The sequence below is a fragment of the Aulonocara stuartgranti genome (assembly GCF_965226115.1).
Source record: "Aulonocara stuartgranti genome assembly, chromosome: 8".
Taxonomy (NCBI): Eukaryota; Metazoa; Chordata; class Actinopteri; order Cichliformes; family Cichlidae; genus Aulonocara; species Aulonocara stuartgranti.
This window is the reverse complement of record NC_138959.1, coordinates 14751600-14774284: the sequence shown is the minus strand read 5'-3', so window position 1 is coordinate 14774284 and position 22685 is coordinate 14751600. Positions and strand designations below refer to the sequence as shown.

The 22685-nt window shown below is 38.3% G+C and overlaps 1 protein-coding gene across 2 annotated transcripts in view; it reads left to right on the top strand.

The window, feature by feature from the left end:
* The window catches only part of pcdh15b (protocadherin-related 15b), a 233769-nt gene that overhangs the window by 146641 nt on the left and 64443 nt on the right, over positions 1 to 22685 (top strand). For both annotated transcript variants that reach the window (XM_082545036.1, XM_082545037.1), the window contains 4 exons: positions 377 to 613; positions 5361 to 5477; positions 7378 to 7518; positions 9031 to 9143. In XM_082545036.1, coding sequence (XP_082401162.1) covers positions 377 to 613; positions 5361 to 5477; positions 7378 to 7518; positions 9031 to 9143 — 608 coding nt within the window. The remainder of the gene's footprint in view (positions 1 to 376; positions 614 to 5360; positions 5478 to 7377; positions 7519 to 9030; positions 9144 to 22685) is intronic.

The following is a 22685-nucleotide window of genomic DNA, read 5'->3' as shown; positions in this document are numbered from 1 at the left end:
TCCCTTTATCTTAAAAATTCCCATTGATGTCAGTCTAATTTAATGTTATTTGTGCACAAATTATTGAAAATTATATTTATGCTGCATGCAGTGATAGAACATTGATAGTTTGATAACACTTGCAGACACGCTGCACACTGCAGCAGAATGTGAGATAAAGCTGCACAGCTACACTTTAAAATTATTACATAAGATATGGACCACCAGCTGTAATTTAAAGGTTACTACCACAGGCATTTCTGACAACAACACAACATAGATCTAATTAAACTGTTATAGTGTGTTACAAGCAGGTATATATGGATTCTTGTCCTACTGACAAGTATTAGAAATTCACATTGCAGTGATATTGCTTTCCTTTCCATGTTCTCTGCAGGCGACAGACGCTGACCTCAACTCCAACCTTACTTACCGAATCAGAACCGAAGGCTCGGACCAGGACATCACTCAGCTGTTCCACATCGACTCCAGAACAGGCGAGCTTTCAGTTCTCAAGGTTCTGGACTTCGAGGCTCTGTCTGAGTCAGAGCCCACATACACGTTCACTGTAGAGGCCCTGGACACAAAGGGAAACATGCCTCCTGGACTAGCCTCTGTTACAGTCAGAATAATGGTGAGTGCGTAGGTATGTGTCTACAAGCTAGTTTCTCTGTGTGGACATAAAGATGGGTAATATTTTCTACTCTTTTAGTAAAGTGTCTTTAGTTTGAAGAAAGGTAAACTGGCGTTATGATGTAGCAGGTATTGGAAGATCATTATGCTTTTTGGTGGGGGTTTAATAAATGAATAATGAATGAAAATGGAATATGGAAAAGGCAAGCAAAGCATTTTCAGTCAGGAAAATAAAAAAGACCAAAAAAGCATTTTAGAACCAGCGTGTGAAAATACAGTGTGGTCTACATTGTAAAATGGCAAGTACCAATTGGCGGATACAACTGCTAACTTGCCATCCAAGTGGCATCGGCAGCATTAGAATTGATTGTTGCAACATCTGTTTGGTGTAGAGTCCAAGCGGCAACCTTTTGGGCTGAAAAAAAGCACCAAAAACTGCATTTTTTTGAATGACCATTTGACACTCGCTCCAAAAGAGAACTTTATAGTAGCAGTCACCATAGCTGGTTTTCCCTTTTAAATCAAATATGTGGAGGAATTCTTTTTAAACCCATCTGTTTAAATCATGTTAAGTCTTACATGTATTGGAGCAAGGCTGCTTTGAGTGTTAGATGGTTGCCAGTTCCTACTAGTTCAAATAACTTGTCACGGTCCGGGGCAGCGGCCGTGTGGAGAGCGGAAGGAGGACTCAAAACGCAGCACTTATTCAGGTGTGAGGGTGATTTATTGATAATATCCAATATAAAGTGGGGATGGTAAAACAGAACTAAGAATGAACTAACTGGGAGAAACTACACAAAGAAATAGCAAACCTGAGCATGAAGGGAGAACAGCAGGGAGAGCACGCAGGGGATTACACCAGGTATGAACACAGACGACGCGACGAGGAGCAGAGGAAAACACACACTATAAGTACACAAAGAGACACTGGGAAATCACACACAGGTGGGAGACACAGCTGGACCTGATTAACCTGACGAGACAGGGGAACACTAACACCAGGGACCAATAGAGGGAGCACAAACCCAAAACCCAGTATCTAAAATCCCAAAACACAAACCATCCCAAAACAGCCCAAGAATGATAAAGAGAATAACAACAATAAGGAACACAAACACAAAGTCACTGAGTCATGGCCGCAGGACCATGACATAACTAAAGTATTGGTGGCTTTTGGATCATTTTAAATGTAAATATCTAACAAATAATATGGTTTACTGTGTGATTAATTATTATACTAACAGACCTCCCAAGAAGTCTGTCCTCCAGTTTTGGTGAGTAAAATTTGGGTATTTTATTTTTATGCTCTTATTAGCAGGTATCTGTGTCTGTGCAATGCACCCATAAAGTCTATGGATGCGACTTGCTAATCACCTTTGCTAGTGTTAGCAGATAACTTAGCATTCCACCCTCTCGTCCAAATACAGTCCCTTCTGGCTCCAAAAAGCAACACAGTGATGCTCACAATCATACAAAAAAAAGGTTCACAAACCAATTTGTGATGAAACAAGTGGTGCTGCCATATACCAGAAGAAGCACATGGTGGACTGCTGTGGGTGGATACACTCAATGTAAAACAGTATAAATATAGGCTCAAACATATTGTATTGCCCAAGGTTTTCACTCGTCTGCCATCACATGCATATAAACTTGAGTGACATCACATATTTTAATTCATAAGCTTTAATATAATGTTGGCACATCCTTTGCAACTATAATAGCATTAACTCTTCTGGGAAGGCTTTCCACATTGTTTAGGAATGTATTTATTTTTTACCATTCTTCCAAGGTATTTCCAAGGTTTGACACTGATGTTAGATGAGAAGGCCTGTGTCACAGTCTCTTCTGTAAATTATCCTAAAAGCGTTCTGTTGGGTTGAGGTTCCCAAACTGTTCCCACAAAGTTAGGACCATGAAGTTGTCCAAAATGCATGCATTTATTATTGAAGCATTGAGAGTTAATTTGACTGGAACTAAGGGCCCGAGCTTAACTCCTGAAAAACAAACCAATACCATAATGCCCCCTCCACCAAACTTTACACTTGGCACAGTGCAGTAAGACAAGTACCGCTCTCCTGGCAACCACTGAACCCAGGCACATTTGTCAGTTTGCCAGATGGAGAAGTGTGATTTTCTACGGTGTGATTTCTTGATTTTATACACCTTTGGCCATGGAAGTGAGTGGAACACCTGAATTGAATTATTTGAATGAATCGGTGAGGAAATATGCATAAGTGTGCTGAAGGTTTTACAATAACCTTTGATTAGACAAGGTCCAGGCCTATTAACCTCTTGCTAGTGATCATGATTGCATACTACTCTATGCAGAGGTATATAATGCTCAAGCCTACAGTGATCTGGAAACTGCTGGAAGCACCAGTGTGATCGTCCACAGTGAAACCAGTTTTAGATCACCATGGACAAACAAAGTGATGAATTAGAAAGAAGTCCCTATCCAGTCGTTAAGTGATGACGTGACGAATCCTACTTCCGGGCCTAAAGTAGTCTGCGTTTAATATGGCTTTTGTGTTAACATGTTTAATGTTTTGTATTTTCTTCTATTTAATCTCAAAAAGCTCCTAAAACAGTCAGTGATCACTGTTGACCTCCCTCGTCTTTTATTACCGCTAATCATTTATTTAAGCTCAGTTTTTAAAACCTTAGGATGTAACTACAGCCCAGCCCATGGAGCAGTATATGAATGACTAACCTCGTATTGTGGATGGATTATCTCAGTTGTTCTCCTGGCTGAAGTTTGGTCCTTTTACAGCATCCTGCCATGTGATTACATTTGTTCCTGACCACCAAGAACACTCACATTAACTTTTATTGAGTGGAAAAAAAGTTAGCTTGTTTATATTATGCTAACATAGCTGTGTCGCTAGCGGTCACGTAACACATCATTATATACCAGCTAGCCCAACTTCAGTAACCCTACAAACGTCACTGCTGTTTAGTTTTCTGTCCTTATTTATGTTGGAAGTGATAACAGAGCTGTACGTTTTAATTTGTTTCCAAAACCCCGCAGTCAGGACATGCTATATTGTATTTAGATAGAAGCTAGCGAGCTAACTCCCTGCTAACTTCTAACTCCGTTAAATGTCATAAATTCCGTTTTCATGGATGCCTGGATGTTAAACTCAATTGTTATACCTGGTAGAGCAGAACGCTGATCATTTTATTAAAGATGAAAGACTTTAGACAGTTTTTCAACTCTCAGTAATGCCATAGTGATCGTTTGATATATGGACCGAAGCAGCGGAGTTTAGGCCCAGACACGGCTAGTGACGTCAGACTTAATGACCGGATTACAAAACAGATGAAAACTTGGACATTTGGGTGTTCCAGCAGGACAGTGATCCCAAACACACTTCAGAACTGGTTTTGGATAAAGTAGGCGAACATGTAACTGGACACAAAGCTCCAACCTAAACCCTCTTGAAAATTTGTGGACTGTTCTTAAAAGCCATATCTGTGCCAGGAAACCAACCAATTTGAATGAATTATAACATGAAGAGTGATCAAGTATTTAGACAGAGTCATGCCAAAAGGTTGGTAGGGACATTTAACCAAACATTAGTAGGCATGTGCAAGCCTATATGTATACTTTTGACCCTGTGTGAATTAGAGAAAATCCAAAAATAAGTTCAAACTTGAGCACCCAGTTCTTGTCGTTGCTGATGTATAGTGTACAATCATTTCACCCAATGTTACATCTACTATGAAATTTCAGGAATTTGAGCAAAGTGTCAAAGAGCAAAACTGTACATTTGGTCTTCAACAGCACTGACTTCCTGCCTTTAGCCTTGACTATGTCAGTCTCTTATATACAGTATGTGGTAAAACCTTGTCTTTCATACATAGTTCACAGTATAGATGACTATACACAACAACAGATGTACATCCACTACATTCAAATTCATCTTAAACGTCTACATGCTAGTCTATTTGATTGCTTGACCTTGAACTTCTGTTCAGAGCATGGCTACTATTAGAGTAGTATATGCCAATATTTATAATCAAGGAAATGCATCAAAGCATCACAGCATCTTCATTTTACACAGCCAAAACAGCACATTGTCTTCCTGCTTTGTTTTTCTTTCCTGTAGTGCTGCTAGACACAGGATGGATCCTGTTGTCTCTGACACTCAATGACTATACCAGAGATTAGCATATGAATCTATGCAATCTATGGACTTTAGGTTCTGTTATCAGAAACTTTAAAATGACGGAGAAATAAGTGGACAGTTTCTGTGCTTTATACAACATTTAGTTTACATAGTGTGTTTTTGTTTTGTTTTGTTTTTTTGAGTTTGACAACTGTGAAAGAAATTTTTTAAAATCCATCATTTAACCAGCCAATGGAAAATTAAAAGCACAATTGTTTTGTGGTGTCCTCACTTTCACCCTTGCTGATGTTTTCCAGTACTGCTGACGCCTGCTGTGATTAAAGCCCCACAGGTTTTCATGAACACCCCATTTATTCTACTCACTACAGCATTTGTTCTATTCAGAGATAAATTAGAATCCAAGCCAAAGAAATAAAATAAACTCAGCATAAGCAATAGATTATATGCACTACTGTTCATATATATATATTCCTATGACAAAACTGCTACAGTAATTTGCTGTTATTAAAATTTTCAACATTTCAGGAACTTCAAGGAAACAAAAAGCATTTTGGTGCAGTGTATTTTAAAAATGCTAATGCCGTACCATCTCTGTGTTTGTGTTAAATCTCTCTCCAGGACATGAATGACTTTTCTCCAGTATTCAGCCAGTCAGTGTACCGAGGCATGGTTGCCCCTAATGCTGTCAAGGGAACCATCGTAACCACAGTGATGGCCAATGACTCTGACCCTGCGGTGAGCATTATCAGATGCAGCTATTCAATCAAACTGTTTCACAGCCTGCTCCTCAAATTGTGTACTGGAATGATGCAAGATAATGGTGCTTGTCTTCAGTCAGTGTGTGTGTAGGTGTGTTTTTAACACATTTTCACTTCTTTCTCTAGTGGAGTATTTATTTTTTTTATACCTCAGTGTGTCACAAGGTGAAATCTCAAGAGAACATTTAATGCTGAGCATCCTTGTTATGTAGACTGCTTTATTCTGGTTGTTGTAAAACGAGGTTTAGCTGTTTTATGTGAGTCTGATTTATGTAACTGTAGGTTAATAAGGTGATAACATGCTCATACAGAATTCTCATAATCGGCAGTATGTGAGAATACCTCACGAGGCTTCATTGAATCATGCAGCGACACTGGGAAAATCACTTTTTTAAAAATATTAGAAAGAAAAATAAACCAGCTGATGCGTTTAATTCACAAAACAGGTGTTTATGAAAAAGCACTGGGAGTGCTTTTATTTTGCATTACTGCTCAAGATGCCATGAGCTTATTTTTCCTTCCTCCTTCTTCATGCAGGATCTTCTACACCAGCAATGTTCTCACATAAGCCTCTTTAAAGCACCGCTTTCCTTTCACTGTTTCGCATGCTGCTTCCTGTGTCAGCTGAATTGCTTCATACTTTAGATTTAAGCATGAGAAATTCTCTTGGGTCAAAAACAACATTATAAAGTCCAGGCTACATGCTATAAAGGACCTCCCCGGTGCTCAACAAAGGTACTAAATAGCACCTTGTTTGAGCGCTGGAGCCTATAATATTCATATATCTCTGTGTAATTTCCATTTATACCCTCCAGATCTAAAGTATCCCTCGAAAGTACAAATACTTTCAAGAATTTATCAGCATCGGGTTTTGCTGACTCACTCTGAGCTGTTGTGCAAGAAAGTGTTACATCAATGTAGACAGTTGCTGAAATACTGCTCGCAACAGCAGTGCTTCTGCAAAAGTGAACTCAGATTAGACCGTTTGATGGCTGGATTGAAAAATGGCTGTTTACATAATTAAAAATATCTATTTTGTCTGTCTGGAGTTTCTCTTTAACTTCCCCCGTTGCCCTTACTCTTTCAGCGTTTCAGTGTGAAAATATGACCTTAGCGGACTTGTCATTGTTGTTTTTTCGCTGGTGGATTTACAGCCTTAAGGGAGATAAAGTGAATAAAGTGTGTATGACAAGCAAGACATGTAGCAAGAACCTTTCGTCCCCTGAGAATAAACAGAGGGCAGATATACTGTATGACTTTTAGCCAAAGGACCAACTTTTGTTGCTGTAAATGTTGTTCCTTTCTGAAAATAAACTAGCAAAAGCACCAGTTTTATCACATTGTCAGCACGTATTTTTAAAGTTCAAGGAAAGCTTTAAACGCAGAGGTCTAATTTGTTGGTGTGTTTATTTTTCCTCCTCAGAATGGCACAGCTCATTAAAGAATACGGAGTATTTTCTTAAAATATGTGGATATTACAATGTAAATGTATGTATTTCCTGACATTTTGTGTCAAATCAGTCATAGTAACTTATGGCTGCTCATTATCAGCAACAGTTAAGAGGTTAATTCACGACCATTTGAACCGCATTTATTTAAAGTAATGATATGTCTTATAACGCTCACAATTATTTCTATATAGAGACTTAACATTTGGATCCCTGCTAATTGCTTTAGATATTAAATACTGCAAAACTCATTACATAGCCATCACCACACTATTTAATTACAGTTCAGAAGATATTAGAAAGAAAGAAATGGTTTTCCAGAAACCATGCATGAGGCATTTCATCCTATAGTTTTTTGTTTAATCAACTTCAAGTTTTTTATTTTTTATTTTAATGTTTAAAATGGATATTATTCTGTTGTCATCATAGGGTACTCCAGCAGGTTTAGTACGTTATAAGGTGGACCAGGAGGCGTATCCATACTCAGCCAGTATATTTGGCGTAGAAGAACAGACCGGACGTGTGGTTACCAGAGTGAACCTGAACGAGGAGCCGAACATGAAGTTCAGCGTAAGTGTGCACAGACGTCTTTTTTAAAAATCAATTTTTCTTTCTTTTTTTTTTGGTAAAACACAATGAAGATGACTCAACTTTGCACTTGAGTCATCTTCATTGTTTTATTTAAAATCGACTGTGGTGTATAGAGGCAAAACTACAAATATTGCATCTTCATCTTCAAATTATGGATGTAACTGTACTGAACTGCTGCTACATCAAACCCATCATTACAAGTCTTTTGCAGTATTTTTTGTTAAAACCCTGAAACCAGGTTTTACATTTGTGAAGTCACGGCCCACTCGGTCTTATTCAATAATGCCTATATTTCATTAAATGTAGCCATTGCGTAGTGAGTGTTTAATTGCATCATCTTACATAACAGCGGTTGTTATTTAGATAACATTTATCCTGGTGACCTTCTTTTGGCTTTATCGTCTGGATTCTGGTATTCAGTTGGTGGGGGCGTGGAACGACATCATACAAAATAAGTCAGAATGATTAGATTACTAATTCCAGATTTGATTTGCTTACATGTAATTCTTATGAACAGGGAACTCTGAACAATTCCCTATCCACTCTACAAAATATATTGCAGCAGCTTATTAGTTTCAAATCTACCTTCTCCCAGCTGTATTCCTCAATGGGCCTTGCTAATTTCATCTTTTCATTGGGCTTTAATTAACACAACAAGGATTCAGCATCCTCTGAAGATCTCGCTCAAGGGACTAATTCTACCTTGTTTGCTCCAATAACTCAAACAAAATGAACTAGTCCAAAACTGAGTACAAGATTTGGCTTATGACTGAGATAAACCTTGTCTAATGTTCTCGTACACAGTAAAGACACAGTAAAGACGGTTTAAATGATGTGCAGCTAATTACTACCCAACTCGCTCGCCTAAAGACACCACAGCATTAAAAAAAATGAATTTGGTGGGCAATTCAGCGTGCGTAAGCAATTGTGCAAAGAAACCAATTGAAATCCTCAGTCGGAAGGAAAAAATAGTTGTGATGAGAATCAGCAAGCCACTTAACTATCACATGTCGCAAGTTCCCAACTGCTAAAGAGTTATTTATGCGTGTAGCTGTTTCCTATTTAAAACACTAGTTACTGTATGAATATAAAACAGGATGCATGAGCTGTAGCGTTCACCTGACTAAAGGAGATGAAGGAAACACAATATTTCAGTGTGTTGATATTTAAGGTTGGCCCTCATTAGGAATCCTTTGGGCCTGGTTAACAGCAGTTAGCCCCCCAATTAAATGAAGAATAAAAGCCGAGGCAGGAAAAGTCAAGCACACCAGTGGGACACACACCCTCTCTGTTCTTCAAATCCCATCTGAATCATGTGCAGGAAGAGAAAAGTACAATTTATTCTGGTTTATTGCGGGGCTGTCACGCATTGGCTACATCCCATTTAGCGAGCGTAAATGAGAGCGGCGGCGGCATCAGACAGCCATCTCGCAGGGGCGTGGGTATCAATGGCGTGGTGATGTTCTGGCTTTGTCTATATTTGTTTGACAGCTGGTGGTGGTGGCATACGATCATGGTGAGCCTGTAATGAAGAATACAACTCTGGTAGAGATCACAGTCCTTCAGCCCTCTGTTATCCCTGTCTTCACCCGTGAAGAATACAGGTATGTGCACATACATACACATTACCATTGTTTAAATTAAACGTCAGCCTTTTTTTCTTACAATACAGTATGATGACATCAGGCTGGTAAATGGCGTCACTAGTATGTGACACCAATACCAAAACAATGGATTAGTATAGCTTTTGTCAGACTTGAGGACCGCAATGTTGCTTTTGTGCAGCCATTTCCCTTGTTGCCAGGTTTCAAAAAAAACATTTTTGTTTTGATTTTCATGAGAGCTGATCACATGAGTCATGACGTCTGTTCTCGTCACATTTTCGGATCGCATCACTGGGAATCCCAGACGAGTAGAAAAAAGTATCTGGTACCAGGTACTATCACCTAATGTAAAACTCTAAAAACCGAGTCGAGTCAAGCAGAGCCGACCCAAGTAAGTACTAGTGTTGTTTTTTATTAGTGGAATTGTTGCAAAGCAATAATCGCAATATATTTACTCAATATGGCTGCATGTATTTTTTTTTAACTCAGCTTTGACCTTGAGTGCTAACAATGAAGGTTCAAAATCAGCTGCTTAGCCAACCTTTAGGTATTCATATTCCCCAAAGTCTAGCATTGAGCTCACTGCACCACCCCTCCTCTGCAGCTGAGCCACACCTCCACCACATTTACTCAGCCAATCAAATGCAAGTTCATTGCATTTAAATGACCTCCACAGTCACCAGATGTCAATCCTGTGTAGAGCAGGAGTAGAGCACCTTTGGGATGCGGTGGAGCAGGTGGACATTCACATGATGAATATCCACAGACTGCGTGTTGATGTCAGTTCAGCATGGACCAAAATCTTTGAGGAATGTTTCCAACTTTGTTGAACGTATGCCACAAGGAATTAAGGTAGTCAGAGGTCCAACCCCTGTACCTGCAAGTTCTACCTAATAAAGTGTGAGTTTAAATGTCTCTGCACAGGAGATTTAAAAGAAGCAAAGAGTAAATATATTTTTTAAGACAGCAATTTTTCATTCACTCTGTCAAGCGAAACCCAAGAGAACCCGGCCGATCAATGCCCTTACCTCATCAGCAGACACAAATACACACTCATTCTCAAGTTGTCACCACAACTCTTTCAGTCGGTGCTCGTTTTGTGAGGTCATGGTGTCACCTCAGGTTTTCTTTTCCGCAATTGGCTGTGGTATTGTCCCATAATGTCTACCTATTATCCTTTTTTTCCCTCTTTGATCTGTCATTCTTTCTAACTATTCCTCATAAAAATTGTTCTCCGTTATCCTGGTTTTTATCAGCCCCGTTCTATGTCCCCTCATTGATGTTAGAGTGAATGAATTGCTCTCTTTCCATTTGCTCCTTTGTTATGCTGGCTGTCAGACACAATATCGAAGACATCAGACTGGAAAAGTGAAAATTGCAGGAGAAGATGCTTTTAAACATCATATTTTTCTAAGTGTTTCAAATATTTTCACGTCGCTGGACTTTCTGTTAACGCTTGGCAGTGCGAAGGAGAGTAATACTTCGTATTATTCTTTTATTCACTCTTGCAGATTTTCTTTTCATTTTAGTTTCTTCGTCTGCCTTCATCATATCTCAAAGCGATCCATATTTTTCTATGCAGAATATGTGTAGGCAGTTGCAGCGATACAACTCACTTTTCAAGTGGCTGACAATACCAGCTGTCTCTGACACCTCAATATTCAGCACTTGAAAAAAAAAATCAAACCTTTGATACTGATTTTGTAAAAGTATATCTATATTGACATTAAAACTCACTTCAAAGCCCTTATCTCTCTTTATTCAAACACCGGCTACCGCGAGTTTGCGGCTAAATGTTTCAGAACATTGTAATTGCAACATTAACGTGTCAAATCCAACACACGTCTTACTTGTACAGATCACATTTCAAGACGTCAAGGTTTGTCTTTCACGCAGAGTAAAGCTCTTGTCTATTTTTAGGGGAAAGGGTTGGAGGCAAGAGAGAGAGATGTCATATAATACTGCATTTATGAATATGTAACATAGCTTCCAGCTAAAAGAGCGTGCACGTGTCTGTGTGAGCGTGCACTTTTTAGTATTTTTCTGTATTTGTTAATCATCACACAGTTCACAGTATTTGCATGCATCCACACATTGTTGTTCGTGCACATTAAAGTCCCTTCTTGCGCGTCTGTCTTTGAATGTGTCTGTGCATGTTTACTATGTACAGTATTTCAATGTGTTTGTGTGTAAAAGACAGCATTGTGTGTGTGCGTGCGTGTGTGTTGTTGCAATTCCTTGTCGTATTCACACAGTGTACACTGTACCAGCTTTGAATTAATTATCCCAGCTTTATAGAATAAAAGCTTACCATTGTACCAGTGTGATTTTGAGAGCTAGCTAATGCAGCTTAATGATTTCGCATGGTTTCAGCAGACCGGCTTCCAGCCATGGCCGAGTCTGAATTAGTAATATTGATTCCTGTAATGAAAAAGAGAGTAGCGCTGTTAAAAGTGACTTGTTGAAATTTCCTCTTTTCCCCCCAACATGGAGTATTTGTTTGATTTGGTCCAGTTGTCTTTCATTTGAGACTTGTAGAAAACCCTGTGCATCAATTTACATTCTTATACTGTAGGGGATCATAAAATTTGACTTGTAGTATCAGTGCACTGAACATGCATTAAGGAGCTTTCAGTGAATTTCCTGTTTTTGGTGTGCAGTCCTGTTTAGGCTTAATAAATACAAGACAAAAAATATAAAAGAATCAGTTTAATGGCATCGGTTTATGTGACACAACATCCGAAAACAATGTTAAAGTCCAAAACTGTTATTTATGGTGTACTTGCTTCCTAAAATGTAAAAGTTCCATATTGATATGGAACTTGTCTATCTTTGTTTATTTTCTATCAGGGCTGTCAACGGTAACGCATTAACGTGATTAAAATCTTTTACGCAATTAACCCATCTGGAGCGCAGAATGACTCAAAATCCATGAAATGTCTCTGTCAACGCAATTTGCGCAATTTGTTCAAAGTTTGTCCATTCTGCGCTCCAGATGGGTTAAATGCATTCAGAAAACATGCAAATAGAGAAATATTCACCTGCATCATGTTTGTACATTATTAAACTGATAAAAACTTATAAAAACTCCACTAGCTTTATAAGTAACCATCAGCCAAAAGAGCATTATTAGTATCATCACTGAGGGGGGGCATTGCTGTTACCAACAATGTGGCTTTGCCGAGCAGTTTTCACATCATAGCCAAGTGATTTGCTGGACAAAGATCTGGTGCAAAATAGTGTGTTTATGCACCAGAAAATATTCCATAAATTACATTTTTGAGATGTTGTATGAAGAGGTGTGCCACTTTAATTGATTTCACACAGCCTGACAAATTTCCTTTGGAGTTGGGGCTGTATTTGCAGACAACGAAGTTAAGACAACAAACACAGGAAATAGTGGAGTGTCCTCTTGTTCTTGATTTTGTCATTACTTGCTTGTTTATGTGCACAATTGAGATTTGTTTGTCTTTCTGTGTCTTTGCCCAGCTGTTCCTGTGCTGGGTCACATATGTGCAAAAAATGTATGGTAAAAATGCAGCTGTAAAAGCCTCGGTAATATATGTCTCAGTTCAGTTCTCAGCAAACTGCTTCAAGGGCCATGTAGGTTGGTTAAATCCATACTGGGTGAGCAATACGGGACTTGTAGCCCACAGTTTCACCCCCAGGAGTATGTATATGTATATGTGTACTGAAAAGGTCAGAACTTAAACCTTTTATACTCTCAATAAGCTAGAACCATAAATAACGCTGGGCTTCTCGTTTGGAACTGTTCAAAACAAATATTCAGAAGAGTTCAAAATGCTTATACATAATGCAGTTTTTCAGCATAGCTAACCAAAGATATGTAGTTTTCATTGAAATGATGTCTTCTTATTTAATAACATCAGAAACTAGAGTTGAATTTTCACTGTATTTTGAAAAAGTGAATTATGAAAAAAAATGAAAACAATGTCTTCATTGTTTTTCTGGATGACACAAGGTTTCTCTGAAGGGGTGTATTAAAAATACAGCTGCAGATCCACACTTGCTCGCAGTATATTAAGACCAAAAACAAGTAAAGCTTTGGCACTGTCTGCTGATTCTTCCTCCTTCATCTAATAAAACCTTTAATGAGCCAAAGAGGAAGTTTGTTAAATCGTTGTAGCCACTGAGTGTAGAATTGCGAGGAGAAATTCTCCCCTTCCCCTCTTTTTCTGGACGTAGTGCCAACCTTGCACCTGCAGAATTAGTATGCAGTCGGTATCATGTACACATGAATAGTTATCAGCACCCAGTGGCAATTATCAGCATGAGGCTACGTGAACAGAAAGAAAATATTAGCTTTTCAAAGATTATTAAAAGCCCTCCACTCATCTGCTTGTATATGTGTGTGCAGTCATGTGTGTGTCCATGCACGCAATTGTGCATCTGTAGGTTCAGCCCCCCCACCCCCACCTCCATGCCATCTAAATGCCTCATAGCTCGCTTGCTAACGAATCCAATTAGAAAGTAGGGAGACACATCTGAGAGCTTAAATGCCTCTAAACATCAAAGCTTAGTTTTTAATTTTTTAAAAATTGATCAAAATGGCTGCATGTTGCTTTATCTTATACGGAAAAAATGTACTTTGAACCGACTTAAAAAATGACTCTAATTTATTACAGCTAAATGTGTTAGTTTTACTCAGACTATTCAAATTTGACTGAAAGTGTAAATTTGTATTTAAAAGAAGTCAAAAATATTTATCTTTCCAGAATCATAAATGTAGATTGAAACAAACTCAAAAGATAATTTATTCTAAAGACCTTAAATCAGGGGTCCCCGATCCCAGTCCACGAGGGCAGGTTTTAGGTGTGTCCTTGATCCACCACAGCTGATTTAAATGGATAAATTACCTTCTCAACATGTCTTGAAGTTCTCCAGAGGCCTGGTAATGAACTAATCATGTGATTTAGGTGTGTTGACCCAGGGTGAGATCTAAAACCTGCAGGGACACCAGCCCTCGTGGACTGGGATTGGGGACCTCTGCCTTAAATCTTTTTTTCACTTTGGTAAAACCTGATAGTTTGAGTGAGTTCCAAGTTAATTTGTTCTTTTAATAGTTAATTGAAGCACTCACATTTTTTTTACAAGGAAGTTCTTTCAACTTCTACTTTAGTCAGTGTAATAAAATACAATTTCTACTTGCACATAATGGAAAATTGGTTTCTTATTGTCTGATTCAAACATACTTAATAACACTTCATAAAAATCTATTTTTTTCCTTAAAATTCACAAACAAAAGCTTTGGTTTTGCAAAAAGATGATTTTTTTAAGGTAAAATCAAGATTTTGTCACAACGAACTTGCTGGAAATAAAGATAAATTCTCTTTTGAAGGACTGAATTTATTCAAACAAAGGCTCCCTTTTATGCACAAAAAATACAATAAAAACGACAAAATAAAGCACTGAACAGTTGCTAAAGAGAAAGGAAAAAAAAACCACTTCCCAACCCACACTCACCAAACCCATGAAATGAACATCTCACCTTTAAACCATGAGATTGGTCAGCCCGTTCTCACTCCCGAGGCGTAACATTCCGACGATTTGTCACGTTCCTGAGGAACGCCAAAGGTGACCTTCCGCGTTCTTATGCTATGCGCCGGGTTAATGGGTGAAATCCAGTAGATTGATGGTCCCGCAGTAATACACGTTCCAGCCATGTATTCCAGCCCTAACCCTAACTTTGTCCCTAACCTTAACCACCACTTTAATGACGTTAAATAGTGTTTTCCAAAGCGATTTAAGTAAAATGAACAAACGCGTAGATTGATTCCTAACGGTTCTCATGTTCCCTCGGTTTTTTTCCAATCTCGTCATTTAGGGAAGCATAATAGGTTGACAATTTGTCACCTAGCGCAAAATATTTGGGAATGAGAACGTGTTGGATTGGTAATGTAACAGCCATTAACATTAACAACATTTCTAACACTATGCAAACACAGCTACTTAAATAAAATGAATATGACAGATTTTTTCTCAAATTAAAGTCTCTTCCTTTCCAGTATAGTTTAATATAAATTCTTTATACTTCCCTGAAGTGTATCCGAATACATACTGTATAAGCTATCTATGCTCACACGTCTCTTTGGCTGATCCAGTGCTTAGAGCTTGACACTGAGACTACAGACTCAGACATTTTCTTTGGTTGTGTCTCCAGTTTTTGAACAGTTTGTCTCCAGAAAAGTTTTTGCAGTGCATTAAATGTTTACTTTTAATTTGAGGTATAGTGAAATAAACAGTTTCAAACCAGAAATCCCGATCAATTCAATTCAACTAAATGACACGGATGTTTCACTTTCTTCAGTGAACGTCTTTACAGTGATGGAGATGAGACACTAGACAATGGCAAGCAACTCAGTCAGGCTGTTTTTGTCAGCTTGTCAAAACAGATGCATAGGACGCTGCGTGTTCAAGAATCAAAGAGCTGTCTTGTTGAAGTTCTTGCAGACGCCATAGAGTTCAGCAACCTTCGGTAAATTGATCGAGTGTTACAGCATCATGACTAAAGCTTTAATCTTGCGGTCAGAAGAAGAGATTCTTTTTTCTGCTCCTCCTCGGTCCCTCTTCACATAATAGATGCAGCTGCAGAATACAGACAGTCGAGTTTTTTTATGCTTTTCTTTGTAGAGCTGACAATCTGAATGGAAATTAATCAAACTCTATTTCTGTATCTTTCATACAAGTTAAAATTTTCAGGACGGCATTTGTGGTTTTGCAAGTTGCTTCATGATTCATTGTCGAATGCAATGCTCAAAATAGGTATTCTCCTTTGGACTCGAGTTTAAATATTTATACAGCTTTTTCTCTTTGACCATTTCAAACAGCTCTTCTGCATGACAAATTAAGCACTGGGGTGTGCAATAGTTAAGCCTTAGAAATCATTAGGTTTACAAACATCGTCGGTCGTGCTAAATGTTTTATTGTTTACAGGGTTGTGCAACGGCGGACGAACAATGATGAAATTGTAACTCAGATTTTACAATAAACAAAGCAAACACAGTCTAATACTATAAAGTAGTGTGCGAAAGCTTTGAGCCACCTCACATTTCTTTCTATCTTTTGATTCCATGGAGCCAGACTTTCCTGCAAAGTTTTCTTGAGCAACAGTTCTTCAGGCTTTCCTAATGTTTTTCCAATTTTTTTCTTTGGACATTCGCTGTTTTTTTTGTTGTTGTTTTTAACCTTCCTTGTGTTCAGGCCAGTCCTTGTCCCTGACCAGAGGTAAAGGTTTTTATCTGTTAACACCAAAAAATGAAAATCCTTACCTACTCCTACATAATGTTCATTTCTCCCTCATCCGATTTTACTCCCTTAAAAACATCTTAAAGTGTTTTGTAAAAAATTAAGCTAAAATATACATATACGGTCCCAATCAAAAGTTTAAGACCACTTGAAAAATGGGAAAAAATCATATTTTGCGTGGTTGGATCTTAACAAGGTTCCAAGTAGAGCTTCAACATGCAACAAGAAGAAATGGATGTGTAGCCTGTTTCAGTTTAAGCGTTGTTTTCAATAAACTGCACGCTCATGAAAATGTTTCGTCTCACTCCCATTTCTTCTTGTTGCATGTTGAAGCTTTACTTGGAACCTTCCCAAAAAGTTGATTCTGTTCATCTGGACAGTGTTGGTCAAGTTACTTAAAAAAAGTAATGAGTAACTAATTACTGGTTACTTCTCCAAAAAAGTAATCCCGTTACTTTACTGATCACTTATTTTCACAAGTAATTAGTTACTTAGTTACTCTTTAAAAACATGAGATACACAACATGAATACGTCATAAAGCAATAGATCTTTCAGCCCAATTCTACTTTTTCTGCATAACCATCATATAAAATGTAATCAAATAAAAAGTCTCTCTCTTTTTTTTTTTATTGAACTTTTACTTGCAAAGCAGGAAAACAGCAGTCACCAGCATATACATATACAGGACAAAGATGCATCTACATGTATAGCAGGACCTGGGAGGTAGAAAGAATAACCCAACAGCAATAGTAATAGACAATGAAAAAGGTTTGTTGCCAGGCTACATCCTGTAAGCCCGATTTCAACCTATGAGCAGAAGGAGTGTCCAGAAGGGCCAATAAAGGGTCCCATGTGCGATAGAAAAGGAAACGTTTGTCCGTAAGTGCCGTAGAGAAGGCTTCCATTGGCACAATACATATCACAGACTGTAGCCACTGGTTGACAGATCAGTTGACTTATCAGAAATCCACAGTACCATAATGCACTTTCGAGCGTAGTGTAGCAGTATGTGAAGGAGATCTTTGCTGCGAAAGCCGGCAGGTAGCTCATCATTTAGTCCTAACAAGCAAGTCCTTGGACCCAGATGCAGTCGGCAATTAAATATAATACATAGCGTATCTATTAGTGATCTCCAAAACTGTAGAATAACAGGGCAGCCCCACAGACAATGAAAAAAGGAACCAACAGCAGACTGACATTTGTTGCAGAGATTAGGCAAAGTTGCAAACATTATGTGCCTCTTCTCAGGTGTAATATAAAGCCTATTTATAAGTTTAAACTGTCTTTCCCAAATAGAATTAGATGCCAAGGCTTTAAAAGTAAGACAACACAACTCATCCCAAGCTTCAGCATCTATGGCGCCTACATCTGATTCCCATTGGCCCTTGATTTTGTTAGAGTTATCCATTCTAAGATCAGACAGAATGTTATAAATCTTTTTAGTGATACATTTTAGTTGGGTAGTTTTTACCATGAGTGATTCTATAGGAGAAAGACCAAACCCTCCATTAAAATCCTTCAATTTAGAAGTAATATAGTGCTTTACCTGAAAGTACTTCAAAAAATCCTTATTGGTCAGACCAAACTTGCTTTTCAGTTGATTAAAAGTAAGAAGAGAGTTCTCATGAACAAGATCACCCACTGTATTAATCCCTTTTTGAGACCAGTCTCCAAAACCAGCCTGAAGACCAGGTAAGAAGTCAGGGTTTTCATGAATAGGAAACAATTATAATATCCTTCCAGGCGCCTGACTTTGCGCCAAATAGTGAGCATATTCTTTAACACCATATTATCTTGTGTTAGAACTGTGGCTTTACCTGAGGAAATATATAGCAGGTTCCGCAACGGCCAAGAGGGATTGTGGGAAGGAGGGAGCGACAAGACCGCCTTTCTGAACAGGCAAACACAGAAAACTGTATCTCAATCTAGGTCTTTTCTTACGCCATATAAAGGAGATAATTGAACCATTTAATTTTGACAAAACTTTTTTGGACAGAGCAAGCGGTAACATCTGGAATAAATACAAGAGACGAGGGAGGATATTCATCTTGACCAAATGAATACGACCTAAAAGAGGCAGAGGGAGGCTGCACCATCTATCCAAATCGCGATTGATGGTCTGAATTAAAGGGGTGTAGTTCAGACTATACATTTCATGGAGACCAACGAAAAGGCTGAGAAATGTTTGGATCAACCTCATTTATAACAGAGAGGGGCATAGCCTCACTTTTAGAAAAATTGATCTTGTAGCCTGAGAAGGAGCCGTATTGGGAAATTAACAAAACTAATCTAGGAATTGAGTGAGCAGGAGAATTTAGGAAAATTAAAACGTCATCTGCATAAAGTGAAATCTTATGTTGAGAATTGTTCAAACAGAGTCCTTCAATAGCAGCATCCTTCCTAATGGCTGTGGCAAGGGGTTCCATAGCTAGGGCGAATAACAAAGGGCTATGACCATTGGTAATTACTGCCGAAAGAGGGGAAGTATAAAGGATCTGGATCCATTTAACAAAGTTGTCACCTAAACCAAATTCTTCAAGTGTGAAAAGAAGAAAGAGCCTCGGGGTTAAACAAAGATGAGTGCTGAATAATGTTAAGTAGACGCCTCACGCTATGTGCGGAATACCGCCCCGTATAAAACCAGTTTGATCATTCTTAACGATCGAAGGTAGTATTGGCTCAAGACGTATAGCTAGGACCTTGGCAAGTATCTTCAAATCAAGATTTAAAACAGATATAGGCCTATAGGAAGCGCATTCTTCAGGAGGTTTCCCCTTCTTCAAAATTAGAGAAATATTAGCCTCCATTGGGGAAGTTAGAATCTTACTGAATTTCTTAAATTCCCCCGAGAACCCGTCCGGAACCGGAGCTTTGTTATTTGGAAGCATCTGAATAACTTTCAAAATTTCGCTTTGCTTTATAGGTTTACATAAATCATCCCTTTGGATTTCAGTAACTTTAGGTAAGTTTAGTCCTAAGAAGAAGTGGTGGATTTAAACTGGGAGGTATATAACTGCTTATAAAAAGCTTTAAAAGTATCATTAATAATTAAATTGTCATATTTAGATAAACCAGATGAGTCTCTAACTCATGGGATATTACAACCAGCACCCTTATTATGAAGAAGATTGGCCAGATAGCGGTTAGGTTTATTAGCAAACTCTTATAACTTCTGCCTCATGAAGAAAAGAGATTTCTCAGCCTTTCTTGTCAGTAGTGCCTCCAAAGCTGTTTTAACCACCTGAATTTCATTCCTTAATTGCTTTGAAGGTGAATCATTATGTTTAGCTTGCAGTTCATGCAATTCCAGTTCTAATTTTCGTCGCTCCATCTGATTTTTCCGCTTCAGGCCTGCTGAATATGATATAATCAGCCCACGGGTGTAAGCCTTCAGGGTGTCCCAAAGCAGGCCTGGAGAAACTTCAGGGGTTGCATTAACCTTTAAAAAATGTTCAAGCTGATCAGTTAAAAATATTTCGAATTTTGGGTCGTGAATCAAAAAATTGTTAAATCTCCAGTTATGAGACCGAGGGACAGGATTTAGATCACTTAGCTGAACAAAAACCGGCGCATGATCAGATATAATAATATCACCTATTGTACATCTCAAAATGTTTCCCAGTGATCGTTTGGGGGTGAAAACGAAATCGATTCTACTACTTGTTCTATGAACACCAGAAAAAAAAGTAAATTCTTTATCGTTAGGGTGAAGAGTCCGCCAGGTATCAACCAAATCAAGTTTGTTACAAGTATCTAAAAGTGCTTTGGCCCTTGTAGACATTTGAATTTGTTTGGGAGGGGATCTGTCCTTAGTTGTAGAAAAATAACCGTTAAAATCTCCGGCTATCACAGAATTATCACAAACCTAGTCAGATAAGGAAGAGAAAGTATGAGCAATAAAGTCGTTAGACTGTACTGGTGGAAAGTAACTATTCAAAAATGACACTGCCTGACCACCTAGGGTGCCCTTCAAGGAAACATATCTACCAAATAACAGTTAACAATTAACACTCGTGTTGACAGGATAATGAGACTTTGTGACCTCCATACACAGTGTTTACTTATGTGCCATTTTAATTGCTTTTATTCTTTAACAAGAACAACATGCTAATGATTTCATTAAAACGTCAGTGATCGTAATAGAAAAACTTGTCAGTGAAAAAAACAAAATTTGCTTTGTTTCACTTGGTGTTAAAAGTCATTTTTGGTTTTCTTTTATTGATTTCCAATGCACAGTAGAGTTTGAGGGATAGAAACTGTTCGTGGTCAGGCAAGGTTTAATATTTCAGTATCCCGGTGACTCAAAATTGCTTTGACAAGCACAAAGCAAACAAAATGTACAGTATATATCTTTTCCCCATCCAGCAATGCACCAAAGCAGAGGGCACAAATGAAAGGGAAAATAAAAGTACCAAAAAATCAGGCATGAAGTAGTAGTTGAACAATCACAATCCTCTGGGCAGAAAATGGACCAATGATGCACTTTTTAAACCTAAACTCTTCCAAAACAAAAGGGACAAAAGTGTAACACTGTGAATTACAATGGCTAAAACTCACACACCAACCACCTGTTTAGTTTAGAGTCATCTGCAGTACAGCACCTGTAGCTTTAGTAAAAAAGACTTTTAAGCACAGCATTAGTGCTTCATCATTTGCAGCTTTTAAATGGAAACTTTTCCAGTTTCATCAGCAAATGCTTGTGTTGGTTGTGTTGCCAATATAGTCAGCCAAAAATGTGACACGTTAACAATATCATTTTTAAGATACAACCTTGTTAAAACAGTGTGTGAGTGTTGTTCGAAAATCATAGTACTCTCTGGTATAAAAATGTACATTAAAGCACATCTAATATGTTGCTCTACAAAGCTTCCTAAACCATTCATTTCAAGGTTACCTTGTTTTACTGTTGCACACAGACACATGCTGTGCTCTTGGCACTTTTACGACTCAGACAACAAATGGAAAACGGCATCGGTGGTGTTATTTGCTGCTTGCAGTTGGGAGACAGCAAGAGAGATAGTGGTGAGGAAGAAGACTGAGACAGAAATAAGAAGGACAGACAATAATGTCGGGAGAGGATAGTGGCATTGAAGCAGTTTGGGAGATGGTGGAGTGTGAGTTTCAGATGGAAAGAAAAAGTAGGAGATGGAAAGTGAAGGGGGGAAAATGTGAGGAGTGGGAGAACAGGGGAAATACAACCATAAAAGTTTGAGGAGGTTAGAAAAAAAGGAGAAAACAAGTGACAATGCTGCCAGAATCCATTGTTTCAAAAACACACTGAAGTTGACAGGCAGAAAGGCAGACGCACATGCGTGCAGACAGATCAACATACAGGCGGAAAAGTCTTTAAAGTGCCAGATGAGCTGACAGACTGAAGCAGACTGAAGTATACAAGCAGGTAAAGATTCAAACAGAGAAACAATGCAATGCAGATGGACAATGAGATATCCGATCTAATTGATAGGCAGGCAGACAGCCAATCAAAATATTCTACTAGCTTTAAAGATCAGTCAGTACTCAGTCAGGTAGACATCTGTACCCACATATTGTTGATATGAAGACATATGGTTTTCATGTATAATCTTTCAGATTTTATGCTTAATATATTGCAGCAAATTCGTAGTTTCAGCTCATAAAAACATCAGTGTTATTAAAAAACAAACAACGCATACCAAATCCTAAATTTGCTTAGTTTACCTAAGGGCTAAAATGAGCCTGAAGTATCCGAAGTATTACAAGGCAAGGCTAATATGAATATTTCAAGTTTTTAAAATGGAGATTGTGGCATGACTTTGTGAATTCTGCAGTTTCCTGTGACCTTAAACCAACCAGAGGTTCACATGAAACTCATGAAAAGGATGGCAGCCACAGTCAGAATAGGTTTGAATAGGCTGATGTCATTCTGAAGGGTCCAGGTTATTTCACTTCTCTCACTTGTGCAGGCAATTTCTCTTGCCTTTGACACCCAGATTACCAGACCAACAGATCAAAGGAAAACGTTAAATTGGGTTCACTGTAAAAAAAACCCAATTTTGGACAGTTTCTTTAAACAGAAAATCTGTTGCTGACAATGTTGGACTGCATGTCTGCCATTCCCTGAAAGGCCGGCCTCTTTCAAGTTCCACGTTGCATTTTGAAAAGATCTTGATATTTGTGGTTACTGAAATGTAGTTCTGGGCCAGTGTTAACATCAGCACAAGGAGGAAAAGAAACATTGTGAGACTGCGTCAAGTATTACCCAAACCACTATTATCCAAATCCTTCTACAACATTTG